This window comes from Colobus angolensis, unplaced genomic scaffold, assembly GCF_000951035.1.
Source record: "Colobus angolensis palliatus isolate OR3802 unplaced genomic scaffold, Cang.pa_1.0 Scaffold3, whole genome shotgun sequence".
Taxonomy (NCBI): Eukaryota; Metazoa; Chordata; class Mammalia; order Primates; family Cercopithecidae; genus Colobus; species Colobus angolensis.
In genome coordinates this window covers 3,580,520-3,596,161 of record NW_012116265.1, presented here as the reverse complement: position 1 = coordinate 3,596,161, position 15,642 = coordinate 3,580,520, and the positions used below count along the sequence as shown (strand labels likewise).

Below are 15,642 nucleotides of genomic sequence, written 5' to 3'. Positions count from 1 at the left end.
CCTCCCGGGTTCAAGTGATTCTCCTGCCTCAGCCTCGTTAGTAGCTGTGATTACAGGTGCCCACCACCACACCTGGCTAATTTTTATATTTTTAGTAGAGATGGGGTTTCGCCATGTTGGCCAGCCTGGTGTCAAACTCCTAACCTCAGGTGATCTGCCAGCCTCAGCTTCCCAAAGTGCTGTTACAGCTGTGAGCCATCATGCCTGGTAGCAAAATGTATTTTTGCATTTCATTCACAACAGTCCTGAAGTGGGGTTAATCCTTAGACATACAAGTGGAAAACTGAGGCTTAGGGACATTGAATGGCTTACCTAGGGTCAAAGGGCTTCTAAATGACCAAGTCTGGAGCTCAGGTCTTCAGACTTCATATGGAAAGCTTTTATCTATATCCTGTTCCCTCTCTCTCACTGCAATTAAAATAAGAGAAATGTGTTCGATTAGAGGTCTGGGGAGGTCACATGGAAAAAGAGTGGACCCAACTAGGTCTGATTTGGGTTGATGAAGAATAGGCAAGACTTACGCCAAGCCTAGATAACACACTTTTGACAAGTGTGGCATCTATGGATACAAAAAACCACTAATGGTAATGAAGCATCTTTTAAACTTCTTAAAATTTCAACTCATAATAAGAAATACACTTTACATTTCAGTGTATTATGCACTAACATACCTTTGTGCCAAAACAAAATTTCGTGAACCAGTAATTAAATATATACTGTATACCAATTTATGCTATTTTAGTTGTTTAAAAAATGCCATCCATGATGCAGCAAGAGGTTGTTGACCACACTTTGAATCTCAGACACCAGACGATAAGGTTCCCATGGTGCCTAGTAGTAACAGGTGATGCTGAATAGATAATAAGGGGCTAGGCTGCAGCGATGTGAAGTGCCAGGACTGGCCAGGTAGACAGAATGGGGTGAAAGTTCTTTTACCACCAAATACTCAACCTTTTTGAAAGGTTTTCAACATCACTCAGGCAGACTTTCATCATGGTAATGTATAGAAGGGAAAATTATAAATGTTAAGTTTGGGTAATATGAGAGTTTAAAAAAATTCCTTTAGTTATATATTACATTTGCATTGGAAAGTATTACATATTTTGAAAGTACTGTTAATGCTTTTTGATCCTTTGCTGTTTTTAAAGGAAAATGATGCTGCTGCTCTATGAAGAAGGCCTCCGGGTTGTCATACACACCTCCAACCTCATCCATGCTGACTGGCACCAGAAAACTCAAGGGTTTGTAGGGGCCTGCTCACTTCCTGGCAGTGTGTGTGCTGAGAAAGGTCAAAAGCCAGAACATTCGCTTTATTCTTTTTTCTATTTTTTTTAATTGTAAAAATAACACACATGGCCTAGAAAAGGAGTTGTATGCAGAAGAAGTTACTGTATTCTTTTACTACCTGCCCTGTTCTACCTTCTTGGAGTAACCAGTGTTAACAGGAGCATCATCATCCACAGCTACCTCTATGGTACATGTAAACATACATTACTATTTACACACAGTAGTGTCTTCCTAGTTTTTAGAGAAGTGGCATCATATACACTCTACAGATAAGTAGAGGGAACAGCACATGCAGAGGATCTGAGGCAGAATAGGGGTTACAGAATGAAAGATCTGAACCCATTGTTTTCCCAGTGGGATTTACCAGATAGCTTTTGTGATTTCTCCTTGCTCATGCGCCCACCTGTATTTTTGCTTGCTGCTTCCCAAACAGGAATCAAAGGAAAAGTTAAGGTAGGGCCTGGTCATGTTAATAGTGTGCTAAATATTTCCCCACTCCCCCAGTTGGTGTGTTTTCTTTGAAACAAATTTAAGCTGGTGTCTTTTTAGAGCCTTTAGTGTGTTAATAAAGTTGTGAATCTCCAAGAGAAGAATTGAATACGAAAGCTTTTCTGAACTTTGTAAACTGCTAACCCTCTGTACTTGGTGCACATATGCTAGATCCAGGTTTTGATCCCCTTTTCAAGAGGGGTTTGCTTTTTAAAAGGGATTTTTAGGGATTTGCTCAAATCAAGTTCAGCTATTCTTGACTAACTTTAATTTTCTTTCATTGAAGCCATTTTGCACATCTCTTCCTGTCCTAGAGAAGAGCTGGTTAACAAACAGCCTTCTGCTTTGGGAGAAACTCGGACGTTTGTCTAGCATCATATCTGGGTTCATGTTTTCTCTGTCATCCTCCTCTGCCTCACTCTGCCCCATATCATTGCCTAGCTTGGGCTAGAACTCCTAGTTGGAGTGTATTACGTTCAGCTAAGCTCTGCTGAGCCCAGGTTCCATCGTTGTTTGTTTGTTTGAGACGGTCTCACTGTGTCACCCAGGTTAGAATGCTGTGATACGATCACGGCTCACTGCAACCTCAACCTCCTGGGCCCAGGTGATCCTCCCACCTCAGCCTTCTGGGTAACGGGAACTGCAGGCACGCACCACCACACCTGGCTAACTTTCTGTATTTTTTTGTAGAGACAAGGTTTTGCCTAGTTGCCCAGGCTGGTCTCGAACTTCTGGGCTCAAGCGATCCACCCACCTCAGCCTCCCAAAGTGCTGAGATTATAGGCGTGAACCACTGCACCCAGCCCCAAATTACATCTTAGTTTGAGCTAAAATAGCTTTCCAGCTTCCTTCAACAGGTCTTGCTTCAACCTGAGTGCGCTGCGCAGGACAAATATAATCTCTTTCCCTTAAGGCAGTCCTTCAGAGTTTGAAAGGGAGTCTTGTCTCTGAGCCTCACATCTCTTGTTCCCTCCCCACTCCCTTGCCCCACCATAGCATGTGGCTTTGAGCCCCCTAGCCGTAATTCCTGGTAGTTTTTCTATAAACATGTTACAGTTTTTCAGTATCCCACTTAAAATACGCTTTTCAAAATGAAGTGTGGCTCTGACTGGTCCAGGGTTGAGGGGATAGCTGCTCTGTCTCTAAGTCTCAGCTGTAGCACTTTCTTGATCTACTAAATTTATGGTTAACTATGCCTTTGGTACCCCAAGAGCTTCTAAGCCAGCTCTCCTGAGCTGCCAGATTGGGTGTGGAGATTCATGTAGCCCTAACAAAAGGAAATGAGATTAATGTAGCTTGTTCCCATAAAACAATAATTAATGTTACTAAAGGGATTTCTCAAGTTAGCTCTCAGCCTCACATGGTTCCAAGAATCCCACCCTGGGCCTCCAGCTCGTTCTGAAGTTGGAAGCTTAGCTTACAGGCAGTAGTACCTTTTTGGGATTCTCTGGGGTGGTTGCTAGGAGGGAAGAGGCAGGGGTAAGGGCTTGGGTGTTTCTTTTATTTAAAAAAATATTTTTTAATTTAAAATTTTAGAAAACTTACTGACTAGGTAGGAACGGTTCAAAACTCAGAAAGTACCGAGACTGTGAAATCTTCCTCTGGCAGCCATCCTCGTGTGGGATCCTATTATATAGACTCGTGTGGGTCTATATTCTACTCTCTAATACTTTGCATTTCATATTGTTTGGGGTAATTTTAAAACTTTTGAAAGCAGTTTTTGTGTATAATCTCACTTCATAATTGGTCCGTGGTTCTGCTAATCCCCTTCAGCTGCCTGATGGTTCACCTGTTGATTTCTCACTTTTAAAATTAGAACAAGAGTTGCATTCAAAGCTCACAGTAAAAAAAATAAAATTATTTGGCTCATTATAATAATTTTCTCATCTTATTTTGTGATATGTTAAAAACGCCTCATATCTCAGCATCTTAGTTTAGAAAGTCATTTGTCTTCTTTTTTTTTTTTTTTTGAGACAGAGTCTCGCTCTGTCGCCCAGGCTGGAGCGCAGTGGCCGGATCCCAGCTCACTGCAAGCTCGGCCTCCCAGGTTCACGCCATTCTCCTGCCTCAGCCTCCCGAGTAGCTGGGACTACAGGCGCCCGCCACCTCGCCCGGCTAGTTTTTTGGGTTTTTTTTTAGTAGAGACGGGGTTTCACCGTGTTAGCCAGGATGGTCTCGATCTCGTGACCTCGTGATCCGCCCGTCTCGGCCTCCCAAAGTGCTGGGATTACAGGCTTGAGCCACCGCGCCCAGCCAAGGGCAAATTCTTGCTGGGATTACCACTAGTAGCATGAATTTGCTCTAACTGTTAAGAGTAGAATTCTTAACTCTTACCATCAAGTCTTAGAAAGCAATATATAGGTGCAGAGGTAATAGGAGGAATAAGGAAGGTTTGGCGAGTGAGAGGGAGCATGGAGGAATGTGGGTTGGAAGAAGTGAGCAGAGCCCAGGTCTTACTGAATCCTAAATTCATGGCAAGGCATTCAGGAATAATTCTGAATGTGATGGGAAACCACTGGAGTGGTATGCTCACATTTATGTTTCATGTTCCCTAAAATTACTTACCATGTGGAGACACCGAGAATTCACCTCTTTCTTAGAATGAAGGCGTAATCGATACAGAGATCATTGTCATCAGTTGTGTGCCTGACTGTTAAAGGTTATTTTTTTAATTCCAGAATATGGTTGAGCCCCTTATACCCACGAATTGTTGATGGAACCCACAAATCTGGAGAGTCAACAACACATTTTAAAGCTGATCTCATCAGTTACCTGATGGCTTATAATGCCCCTTCTCTCAAGGAGTGGATAGATACCATCCACGAGCACGATCTCTCTGAAACGAAGTATGTGCCAGCTTATCAATTTGGGGTGCTTATGATAGGTTCATACCTTGCGAGCCTCATGAGGTCTGGAATGCAGGGGCCTGGAAAGAGGTGGGGTGAAATCTAGCCAAGCTTCAGAACATGATGAGGGGATGAACAGATTCTATCACATCTGTATCTCGTGGTTCTCAGGCGTGAAAGTGACAGCCAGTGAATCTTCATGTTTACCTTAGCCTCCCACTGGGGTACACTCACAATTACTGAGTTCTTTGTCTGGTACTTTACATGTTGTAGGTGTTCCATCATTAGTTGATTTGCTTGAGAAATGAATTTGAGAGCGAATTCAAGAAAATGGGTTGGCTCTTGGATTATTTCTTGATTATATTAGTTTTCATGTGTATTTTGTCTTTTTTTTTTTGGTGCCCAAAGCATATCACTATGTTTTATAACTTGTGTTTTTATGTCTTTTAGTGTTTATCTTATTGGTTCAACCCCAGGACGCTTTCAAGGAAGTCAAAAAGATAATTGGGGACATTTTAGACTTAGGAAGGTAACAGAACTTTTACTATTTTAACATTTTTAAAAAATTTAATGTATATTCTCTCTTTTAAAATAATTTTGTATTTTGATGCAGCTTCACAATATTTCTGCACAATTCTGGGCAAATAGGTACTTGATAAATTGATAATTATAGTTCTTAGTAATTACTGCTTTTTAATGTGTTTTGCCTCTTATAGCTATAGGCTGTTAATGGCATAAATATAGTCTAGTTTTTATTTGTAATAAAGATAGAGGTTTCCTATTCATACACATATTATAGCTTTTGATTATTCAGCATATCAAGTTTTAAGATATAAATTCAACAAACAGAAAATGTTGAGTAAAGACTACAACTGAGCTATATTTTGATTATAAAACCAGTGCCCTTAAGAAAACTAATTACAAAAATAATACTTGCTGCTGATATGAAAATGCACAAAGAAAGGTCATAAAGTAAGTTGAGGATTAAAGTTTTTTTCATCTCTTTTTAGGTAGTTTACTGACCTTAATAAATTCCCTGGCCGGGCGTAGTGGCTCATGCCTGTAATCCCAGCATTTTGGGAGGCTGAGACGGGCAGATCATGAGGTCAGGAGTTTGAGACCAGCCTGGCCAACGTGGTAAAACCCCGTCTCCACTAAAAATACAAAAATTAGCCGGGCATAGTGGTGAGCACCTGTAATCCCAGCTACTCGGGAGGCCGAGGCAAGGGAATCACTTGAACCCCGGAGGCGGAGATTGCAGTGAGCTGAGACTGGCTATTGCACTCCAGCCTGGGTAACAGAGTGAGACTCCATCTCAAAAAAATAAATAAATTCTCTAAAGTGGCTTTCTTTAAAGCCTTAACCTCTTATTCTGTAAACTATTTAAAATGTAAGAATTTTCCCTTGGTTAATGAAACTTTTTATTTTAATTTCCTTTTGTGAAATGAGATCACAGCTTAAAGCAGGCAGATCTTGTGAAGACATCTTTTATGTCTTGGCCTAGAAAGGAAGTTGAGCACATTGGCCTGTGCCCAACCTTGGAGGCAGATATCCATAGCTGGGTCAAACCCTGCTTTGTTACCTACAAGTCATGTGACCTTCACTTGTTCCTTAACATACATCTCTTGTCATCTATGAAGTGGACATAATAATAGTACTTCCCTCCGGTGATTGTGAGGGTTAAATGAAATGATGAATGTAAAACAGTACAGAGTACATGGTAAGTCTTCAGTGCACATACACGGTTGTTTGTGGACTAATGTCTAATGGTTTGGATAGGCTAGATAATAGTACGTAATGTGTGTGATCACCATCTGATACTGAAAGTTCAACTATATGTTAAAGAGTTTTCAAACCACTTTTTACACACAGTTGGCTTATGTTGTGCCACAGCTTTCTTCCAGGAAGGCAGGCTGGTGATTAGGTACCTATTTCCACTGAAGGGTAAATCTAAGCCTGAGACTTGTCCAGGATAGGATGGCCCTTCAGGGGCTGAGCACTGCAATAGAAACTGGGTGCTGTAAGTTGTTGGTTCAGCTCTGTTCCCTACACCATGCTGTACCCAAGGTGGACATGGAAACTTTGGGCTTTTTGGGAAGTGTATGTGTAAGTATTAATGCCTAAGCTGTGTTAAGGAAAATAATACATATTAAATAAAACATCAGTCAGAATATGAGCTACAGTTTATTTTTCTGCTCTCTCCAGCCCTCTAGGTAGGCATTCAGCACATATTTAAGTGGATAAGGTTTCCAAACATTTTCTGAATTGTTTCTGCAGCTTTGCATAATTATCAAAGCAGGAAATGCAGATCAGTCTTCTGCAGTGTTTTAGCTGGTATGTGTATGTAAATGTTCTCTTTTATGTTTAGACCATCACAGCTGCCTGGAGCTCAAGTGTTAAACTATGAATGTTAAACCTCTTTCAAATGATAGGAGTCAAAATATGTAATCCTTCTAGGTATGGGTTAAATGTCGGTAGCAGAAAACTCACTTTGTTTCCTCTGCTGTCACACTACAACAGTCAACACAGAAAACTGTGACCAAATATGTGTGGGGTTTTCCTCATACACTAAGCAGGGGACAGCAGCTGGGTGTCCTTTAGTTCACTTCAATTCTTATGCTGTCTTCCTGGAGATGTATAAAGGAAGTCACTTTAAAGAAAGTGATAGTATAAAGAAAGTGACTTTTTATTCCAAAGCTGGCTTAGAGGAATAAGTACAGGCTTCCTGTCTTAAGGGTACTGCTTTGCTCTTTGCGCAGAAAGTGGACACTTTTAAAAGGGGGCGTAACATGAATGGCACGCAGAGGAGGAAGCAAGCAGGTGGATACTTCCTTCCTTTCTGCCTTCTCTACCAGGCAGTCCATTTGGTCTCTTCCTGGGCAGAACTAGGTTGTAAAGATGGCCGAAACTCCAGGTGGGAGAGTTTCTTAGTGGGCATACTTTGGGTTGTAAATTTACTGCTGTCCCTCAAGGCAGTCCACTGGTGGGAAAAAGTTCTGATCTGGAGCTTCTAAAGCACAAAGTTAGATGAACTTGCCCTGTAGGGAGTGGCTGCTAAAGGAAAAGTAAAAGGTTATGATTGCATTTCTAAAGGGCTAAGTAGGAAGTGGAGAAGGAGTTGGGGGGAACAGAGAAAAGAGAAAAGTAGGGAAAAAATAATTGAAAAAATACTTTTTTTTAAAAGAAATATGGGGGTAGCCTCAGATCCCATAGACTAAGGGCTCCGTCCCACAAGAGTGTCCCTCTCCCTCAGACACCAGTTGCAAGTCTGGGCCTCCAGAACTTCTGACTGACCAGCTTCAAGTTGAGGTTCCCGTGACCCTCTCTTTGGGTTTGATTAATTTGCTAGAGCAGCTCACTGAACTCGGGGAAACACGTAATGTTTACTGGCTTATTATAAAGGATACAGATGAAGAGATGCATAGAGCAAGGTATAGGGAAGGGGCACAGAGCTTTCATGCCCTCTCTGGGTGCACCACCACTGTCCAGCAGCCTGCAGGTGTTCAGCTGTCAGAAAGCTCCTTAAACCCTGTCCTTTTGGGTTTTTAATGGAGGCTTCATTACATAGGCATGGTTGATTACATCACTGGCCATTGGTGATCAGCTCAACCTTTAGCCCCTCCTATCCCTGGAGGTTGGGGGGTTGTGCCAAAAGTCCCAGTCTTCTAATCATGCCTTGGTCTTTATCGTGACCAGCCCCCATCCTGAAGTTACCTAGGGTCTGCCTGCCATCAGTCTCATTAACATACAGAAAGATACCACATTGGAAATCCCAAGGATTTTAGTAGTTGCATGCCAGGAAACAGGGATGAAGACCAAATACATATTTCATAGTATCAAAGGTGCATTAAACAATTGAGATTTCAAGTAAAAAATCTAATTTCATATGACAAGTTGGTGGTGTATCTGAAATTTCTACTGAAATGGGCCTTTTTAAACTTTGTAACTCTGTTTTTGCTTTTAGCACAAATCAAAGAATTTTGGAAAGGAGAACTTCTGTCCATCTACTCCATTAAAAATATGTTCTTAGTATTTAAAAAAAATTTCCCAAAAAAGAAAAAATGTGTATGTGTGGGTATGAAATTGATCATTAGTATTTTCAGCTTTTCTTGTTAATTAGGCATTCCAAGAGCAGAAAACTGTTTTCAGGTATTACAGCCTTTCTGTTAAGATTATTTGAGTCACGTTAACATTCGTTTTTATTCTTTCCCAGCTTCTGAAAGACCATGCCTCATCCATACCTAACGCAGAGTCCTGGCCTGTCGTGGGTCAGTTTTCAAGCATTGGCTCCTTGGGAGCTGATGAATCAAAGTGGTTATGTTCTGAGTTTAAAGAGAGCATGCTGACACTGGGGAAGGAAAGCAAGACTCCAGGAAAAAGCTCTGTTCCTCTTTACTTGGTGAGTTCTCGTTCTCATTGAGGTGATTTACTTTTATTCTCGACACAGGAGAAGAATTGAAAATTGGTCCTCTTTGTAATGGAGAGATGTTTTATTCTGTGATTTTTTTTTTTTTTTTGGCGTGGGAGGGGGCGGGGTACGGAAAGAGCAGTACATTAGCATCGTCATTTGTAATCAAGTTGCCTTAATATCCAGTGCTAAGAGCTTGCTGATTTGTTCAGGAGCTCCATTGCAAACACAGTGATTTTTCTATCCTTTCTTTCCGGTTGCTGCACCAAGGAAGAAAATATTTGATGTAGCATAGCCAGCAGAATTAGGGGCATTTTAATTATTTAGAGACCTGTGAATTAATAGTTAATTTTCCATTCAATGTTAACTTGAATTTCAAAGGAAAAAATACTCAAATTGAAGTATAATTTAATATCAGATATGGTTCTTGTTTAATTACTAATTCATTTTTTGTAAGATGAGAGCTTTTAAAAATTTAAAGTATATTTTCTAATTTAAAAGTATTTTTAACAGATTTTCATTTTCTTAAAAGCTGATTATCATTGTTTGTCTTCAACATGGTACATTCTGAGTTTTATTGTTTTTCTCTTATTTTTAGATCTATCCTTCTGTGGAAAATGTGCGGACCAGTTTAGAAGGATATCCTGGTAATTCTTGGGGAGACTGTGTCAGCTGTGTTTTATGTATATTTCATGAATGTCCTGGTAAAATTTTACCAGTATTGGTTAGAAATTTGGAGATGGTTTTCACTTAACTGTATAAGGATCATGAAAATAGGCAATATCAAGCTCTGCGTTCTGCAGATGATACCCCTCAGTTTGGGTGTGTTATTAATCCTCACAGAAACCCTCTGCACAATGGTTTTCATTTTTACTGGTAAGGTAACCAGCAGGTTAGTTGTCCAGACAAGATAGCCAAATAAAATCAACTTCCCCTTACTCTTCAGTGCCTTTTCAGAGCTTATCCAGCATACCTTCCTCTTCGTCTCTTTCCACATCCTCCCTTCCTGTGTTTGAGGTACCATGTGGTCCTTTTAAATGCCTAATACGATATATTTAAGGTCTGGAATTTTTAAAATTTTGCCTTTGGTGTAACATTGTTGATGTGTCTATTCTGTCAAGGGCTTCATCTGCAAATGCCTAAGATTTTTTGTAGGCATCCATCAACCTTGTCCATTTCCCTTATACTCATACCAGGCACTAAACCTTTATTTGGAATTCAGCAGCCCCCTACTTAGTGTAATCAGGAGGTGCTAACCGAAAACCCAAATAGTGGCTGTCTCTGGAAAAAGCAAAGTCTAATTGGCATTGGCATTTGCTGATGGCTAGAGCAGAATGTGCTGAATTAGTCCATTTATTGCTTATCAGGCTCAATAAGAAAAATCTGCCAGAAAAATCTCACTAGAGTTTGGAGTGTATTTGCCCATTTTTTTGCTTTTTAATGGAAAAACCAAAATTACTTCACTGAGACCCAGGGATACAGTGGTAGTTTTTCTTCGGTCCTCTTTTTGCGCCTCTAATAGGCTCGATTCATTCAAAGTGTATATTTAATGGGGAACAACATGGTATTTTTAACAGAGCTGTTTTATAACTGGCTTTGAAACTGAATGTTTTTAGTTATTTGAAGTTGAAGACAGGACATGCCCTATTTGATATGTCAGAGATGTTTGGATATAGATCTCTTTGGGTATAGATCAGTGTGGAGAAGTTCCAGCATGTGTTTGGAAAGTTACTGATGAATCCACTGTGGAGTTTTCTTCGTTTCAAAAATGAGCAAGCATTGACTTCTAATTGTATTTCCACTTGGAACTTTCTTATTCTCTTTGCAAGAATAAGGCTTTTAGAATTCCTTTTTTCAAACTGAACTGTTTACTGAATGTTTTGTTTTTTAGCCATTCTTTTCTGTTTGTCAGAATCTGTTCAGCCAATACAAAGTCTGTTTGGAAATAGTGTGTAAAGGTGAAGTAGAAGGAGCACTGACATCTCGTCCTAGATTTCCTCCCCAAGTGTCACGGTCTTGGGCAAAAACAGAGGCTGTCCAGCTGTGTCTTATTTGCATAAGGAGAGTAGGATGGGCCAGGATTCTAACACTTCAGATCTATGCAGTTATAGATGTTAAATTACCATCACCAAGTAATTCAATTATAATTTTTTCTTTTCAAAGTGTACTTTTAATGGGGAAAAACGTGGTATTTTTAACAAAGCTGTTTTATAACTGGCTTTGAAACTGAATGGTTTTAGTTATTAGCAGTTGAAGCTTTTGCAGGAAAAAGCTCTGTTCCGCTTTACTTGGTGAGTTCTCGTCCTCAATGAGGTAATTTACTTTTATTCTTGACACAGGAGAAGAATTGTAAACAGTCCTTACATTCCTGATGGGAGAAATCTTTTTAATGTGTTCATAATTCCTGCTCTGAATGTTGAATGGGTTTCTAAAAAGTGATTAGCAAGTTGTCATTAGTTTTCACTATGTTTGTGTTATATGAGCCTTATTTAAAGGCATCCCATGACTATACTTCGTAAAGTATATGATCATCACTTACTTTTGCTCATAAGTCTGGATGTTTATAAGATCTGTATAAAGTTAATACTGAAGGAAGGAAACCTCATTAAGAGAACATATCTAATGCAAGTATAGACATATTCTTTCAAATAACTGTTCTATAAGATGAAGTAATAGAAGTAGTTTTTTTCCTGTTACCTTCTTGCTTTTATTATAGATTTTCCTCTTAATGTGGGATCCTCAAATTATATTTCATAATTTTTATTGTTTTATTTTTCTTTTAAAAGCTGGGGGCTCTCTTCCCTATAGCATCCAGACAGCTGAAAAACAGAATTGGCTGCATTCCTATTTTCAGTAAGTAATTGGTTTAGACTGCTGCTATTGCTTCTTTAGGAATTAGAATGTTATTTATGTCACTGGTTTGTTTTTTTTAAAAAGGAACTTTATGTAATATAGCTATATTCTTTCATCTACATATGTTAGTGATAGAAATAATTTAAAACAAGGTTTTGAATTTTTTTTGGAATAGGTTCTTAATACCAAAGAGGAAAATTTATTGCTGTAAGGTTTCTATTTAAATATTGGCATGCCAAGAAAGATAAATAAAAGATCATGCTGGGTAGTTTAGAATTTACATAAGCAGTATTTTAGTTCATTTTTCCAAAATATAAAGTATCATTATTCTGTCTGTACCATCATACGTGCAGCTGCAAGCTTGATGAGGGCAGATTCTATGCTGCTGTTTCCTGAGGATACAGGATGGTATCTGGCATGTTGTCAGAGTTCAGTAAATGCTGAGTGGACAAGGGAAGGGAATGTGCTTCATCCTTCTCCAGGCACAGCAGTTGCACAGCCTGCATATGCAAGGCCAGTCTGTTTCATGCTTGTCTCAACAGGTGTTTGCTGTGCTGGTTAGCCAGAAATGAAAGTAGAATTACTTTGAATTACAGCTTTCAGCTGTAATTCAGTGTGTTATCCTGGAGCTTTTCTTTAATGCTTTCTTGAGAGGTTTTTCCTTACAGAGGACATTTCTTTATATTGAACTCCTTTCAGTATTATATTATTAAATTCACTTGAATGAAGACAGTGATGGTACCTACCTAAGCCTGATTGTTTTCACAGACGATCTGTTAATCTGGAGGGACCATCCTCCTATAAGTAAGGATTGCTGCTTCATTATATAGGTTCCCATAGAACCATAGTCTACGGTATTGGAAACTTAGAAACCAAACTCAGATTTGTGAATGTCAGCATTTGACTAAAGTGTTTCTGCCCTCGCTTTTCAGCATTCATTTTTTTCATATACTGTTTGTGTTTTGTCTTTTTTGTATTTTGTTTCATTCAACAAGCTTTTGCTGAGCCTCTATCATAACACTCCATGGGAGCATAATTCTTCCCTTTAAGGAGCTCACAGTTCAGGCAGGAGACATATGCACACATGCTGTTAAAAGCACAACAGAAGGGCCAGGTGCAGTAGCTCACACCTGTAATCCCAGCACTTTGGGAGGCCGAGGCGGGCAGATCACGAGGTCAGGAGATCAAGACCATCCTGGCCAACATGGTGAAACCTCGTCTCCATTAAAAATACAAAAAATTAGCTGGGCATGGTGGTGGGCACCTGTAGTCCCAGCTACTCGGGAGGCTGAGGCAGGAGAATGGCATGAACCTGGGAGGCGGAGCTTGCAGTGAGCCGAGATTGCGCCACTGCACTCCAGCCTGGGCGACAGAGCGAGACTCCGTCTCTAAAAATTAAAAAAAAAAAAAAAAACAGAAATAATATGTATGCGTGTTTGTATGTTCATGGCAAAAATGGAAAGGCTATATGCTGAAAGGTTACAGTTCTTGTGAGAAGTGGGAAGTTTGTAATTCTAAAATGGGCATGCATTATTTGAACGCAGTTGCATAAAATATCACAGGTCACAGAGTCATGTAGCCACTGTTGATTTTTAGATAATAGGCTTTTTCTTTTCATGCAGTTTCCTAATATTAGGATTAAGATCAGTTTGTTTTATTTTGTAATTAGTGACTTGTGTCTTTTCTGTCACTAGCAAATGGTCAGCTGAGACTTCTGGCCGCAGCAATGCCATGCCACATATTAAGACATATATGAGGCCTTCTCCAGAGTTCAGTAAAATTGCTTGGTTCCTTGTCACAAGGTAAACAGTCCTTACATTCCTGATGGGAGAAATCTTTTTAATGTGTTCATAATTCTTGCTCTGAATGTTGAATGGGTTTCTAAAAAGTGATTAGCGAGTTGTCATTAGTTTTCAGTATGTTTATGTTACATGAGCCTTATTTAAAGGCATCCCATGACTAATCCCTTTGTAAAGTATATGATTGTCACCTGCTTTTGCTTATAAGTCTGGATGTTTGTAAGATTTGCATAAAGTTAACATTTACTTCTATTGTTTAATACCTCAATAGGGGTTATGCAAATTGACATTTGGGGTAAGTACAGAAGAATAATGAAATGTTAAAATTAATATTTTTTTCTTAGTTTCTCCTTAGGTAATTAAAACCCGAGGCATTCAAATCTCTGATGTGTCCTTTTCTAAAACATCTTTAAGATGTAATTCACATACCATAAAATCTGCCCATTTAGTCTCTACTGTTTAATGGTTTAGTATATCACAGAATTATGTAACCATTGCCATAATCTAAATTTAGAATATTTTCATCACCCCTACAGGAAACCACCTACCTGTTGGCATTTTTGTGTCTATTTTTATAGGAAGATAAATTGCCATGCCCTTTGAAAACTAGAACTTTAGTTCCTGACTCCCAGGCTGAACCGAACGATTAGGCATCTCTTCATGATTCAGTAACATAATTAATGTCAATAGCAACTAATTAAAGTATCACAGAGTAGAATTATTTCTTTAAGAGAGGAACAGCACTCATGAACAAAGTTTTAAACAAAAGAGCCACTTACATCTTCTTGGAGAAAGAGATTTATTTTAAGGAATTGGCTCATGCAATTGTGGGGGCTGGCAAGTCCAAAATCCATAGGGCAAACCAGCAGCTTGGAGATTTAGTAGGACTTGGTGTTGCAATCTTGAGTCTCTTTCTACTTTATTGGAAAAGTTTAATTTAATGTCTGTTTGGGTGTTGTTTTCCCTCAAAGTGTAATAAAAAGGTGATGTACTTCACAGAAATTGTGTATTATTGATTCTGTTTCAAGGGTATTAAGGGAAGTGGAGATTAAAGTAACACTGTGAGTAATCTTTTTCTAAAGGCAAAGTTTTTGTAGTTCAGTTCAATGGTAGTGTGTGCTTCACTGTGGGAACACAAAGAGCCAGGAAGTATGAGCCCTGCCATGCATGTGACCCTGTATCCTAGGTGTTTACCTGTGTAAGCACTGTATTGTAAGCACTCTTAGAAATGTATTGCCTTGCTGGGGCAGAGGCAGGATCAAATGAGAAATCAGCTAAACTAAGTAAAGAGGTGCTGTTGTAAGTAGGCCTAGAAGTAAGCCTGAGAGAAAACCCAGAAGGATTAGAAGGAACTAGTGAAGACCAAGGCCATGGAGGTGGGAAAATACACGGGGTTTTTAAGGAACAGCTGAGTGATTCCATGAGGCTATGTAAAAGGAAACACAGGTTCAGATACCTTTAGCATTTATTTTCTAAAGTTAAGTCAGAAAACATCCACTGTCAGTTTACTCATTTAATATCTTGTCAGTTTTGTACTGTGAATATCTGCCTTGATGTCGAATGGCTGTCACTAAATTAAGCAAATTATAGTTATTTGAAGTTTATTGTAAGAATTTGAAATTTGTCATTATGAATTTGTAGCTTCTAGTTTTATTCTGTAATAACTGGACTGAAAGCTATATCTACTTCCTAAATGTTTAAAGATTAATAGCAACAACATTCATTCAGCAATTTCAATATGCCAGATTGTTCTGGGTGAGCAGTCATGTGTATTTACTTACTTAATTCTCACAACAGCTCTGTGAGGACCAGGAGGCACAGAGTGATTAATAAGCTGCCTAGTATCATGCAGTATAATAAGTGGTGGAACCCAGACAGCAGCACACCTCTTCTCTACTGTCTGATGCCCCTCTTAATCCACATACAGGTTTAGTGTGCCTGTTTTCTTTTTTTTTTTTTT

At 39.3% G+C, this 15,642-nt stretch overlaps 1 protein-coding gene across 2 annotated transcripts in view; it reads left to right on the top strand.

Annotated features, from left to right (window-relative positions):
- TDP1 (tyrosyl-DNA phosphodiesterase 1) overlaps window positions 1-15,642 on the top strand; it is a 97,052-nt gene that overhangs the window by 30,840 nt on the left and 50,570 nt on the right. For both annotated transcript variants that reach the window (XM_011949428.1, XM_011949429.1), the window contains 7 exons: window positions 1,149-1,241; window positions 4,455-4,622; window positions 5,073-5,151; window positions 8,836-9,021; window positions 9,629-9,677; window positions 11,817-11,883; window positions 13,578-13,685. In XM_011949428.1, coding sequence (XP_011804818.1) covers window positions 1,149-1,241; window positions 4,455-4,622; window positions 5,073-5,151; window positions 8,836-9,021; window positions 9,629-9,677; window positions 11,817-11,883; window positions 13,578-13,685 — 750 coding nt within the window. The remainder of the gene's footprint in view (window positions 1-1,148; window positions 1,242-4,454; window positions 4,623-5,072; window positions 5,152-8,835; window positions 9,022-9,628; window positions 9,678-11,816; window positions 11,884-13,577; window positions 13,686-15,642) is intronic.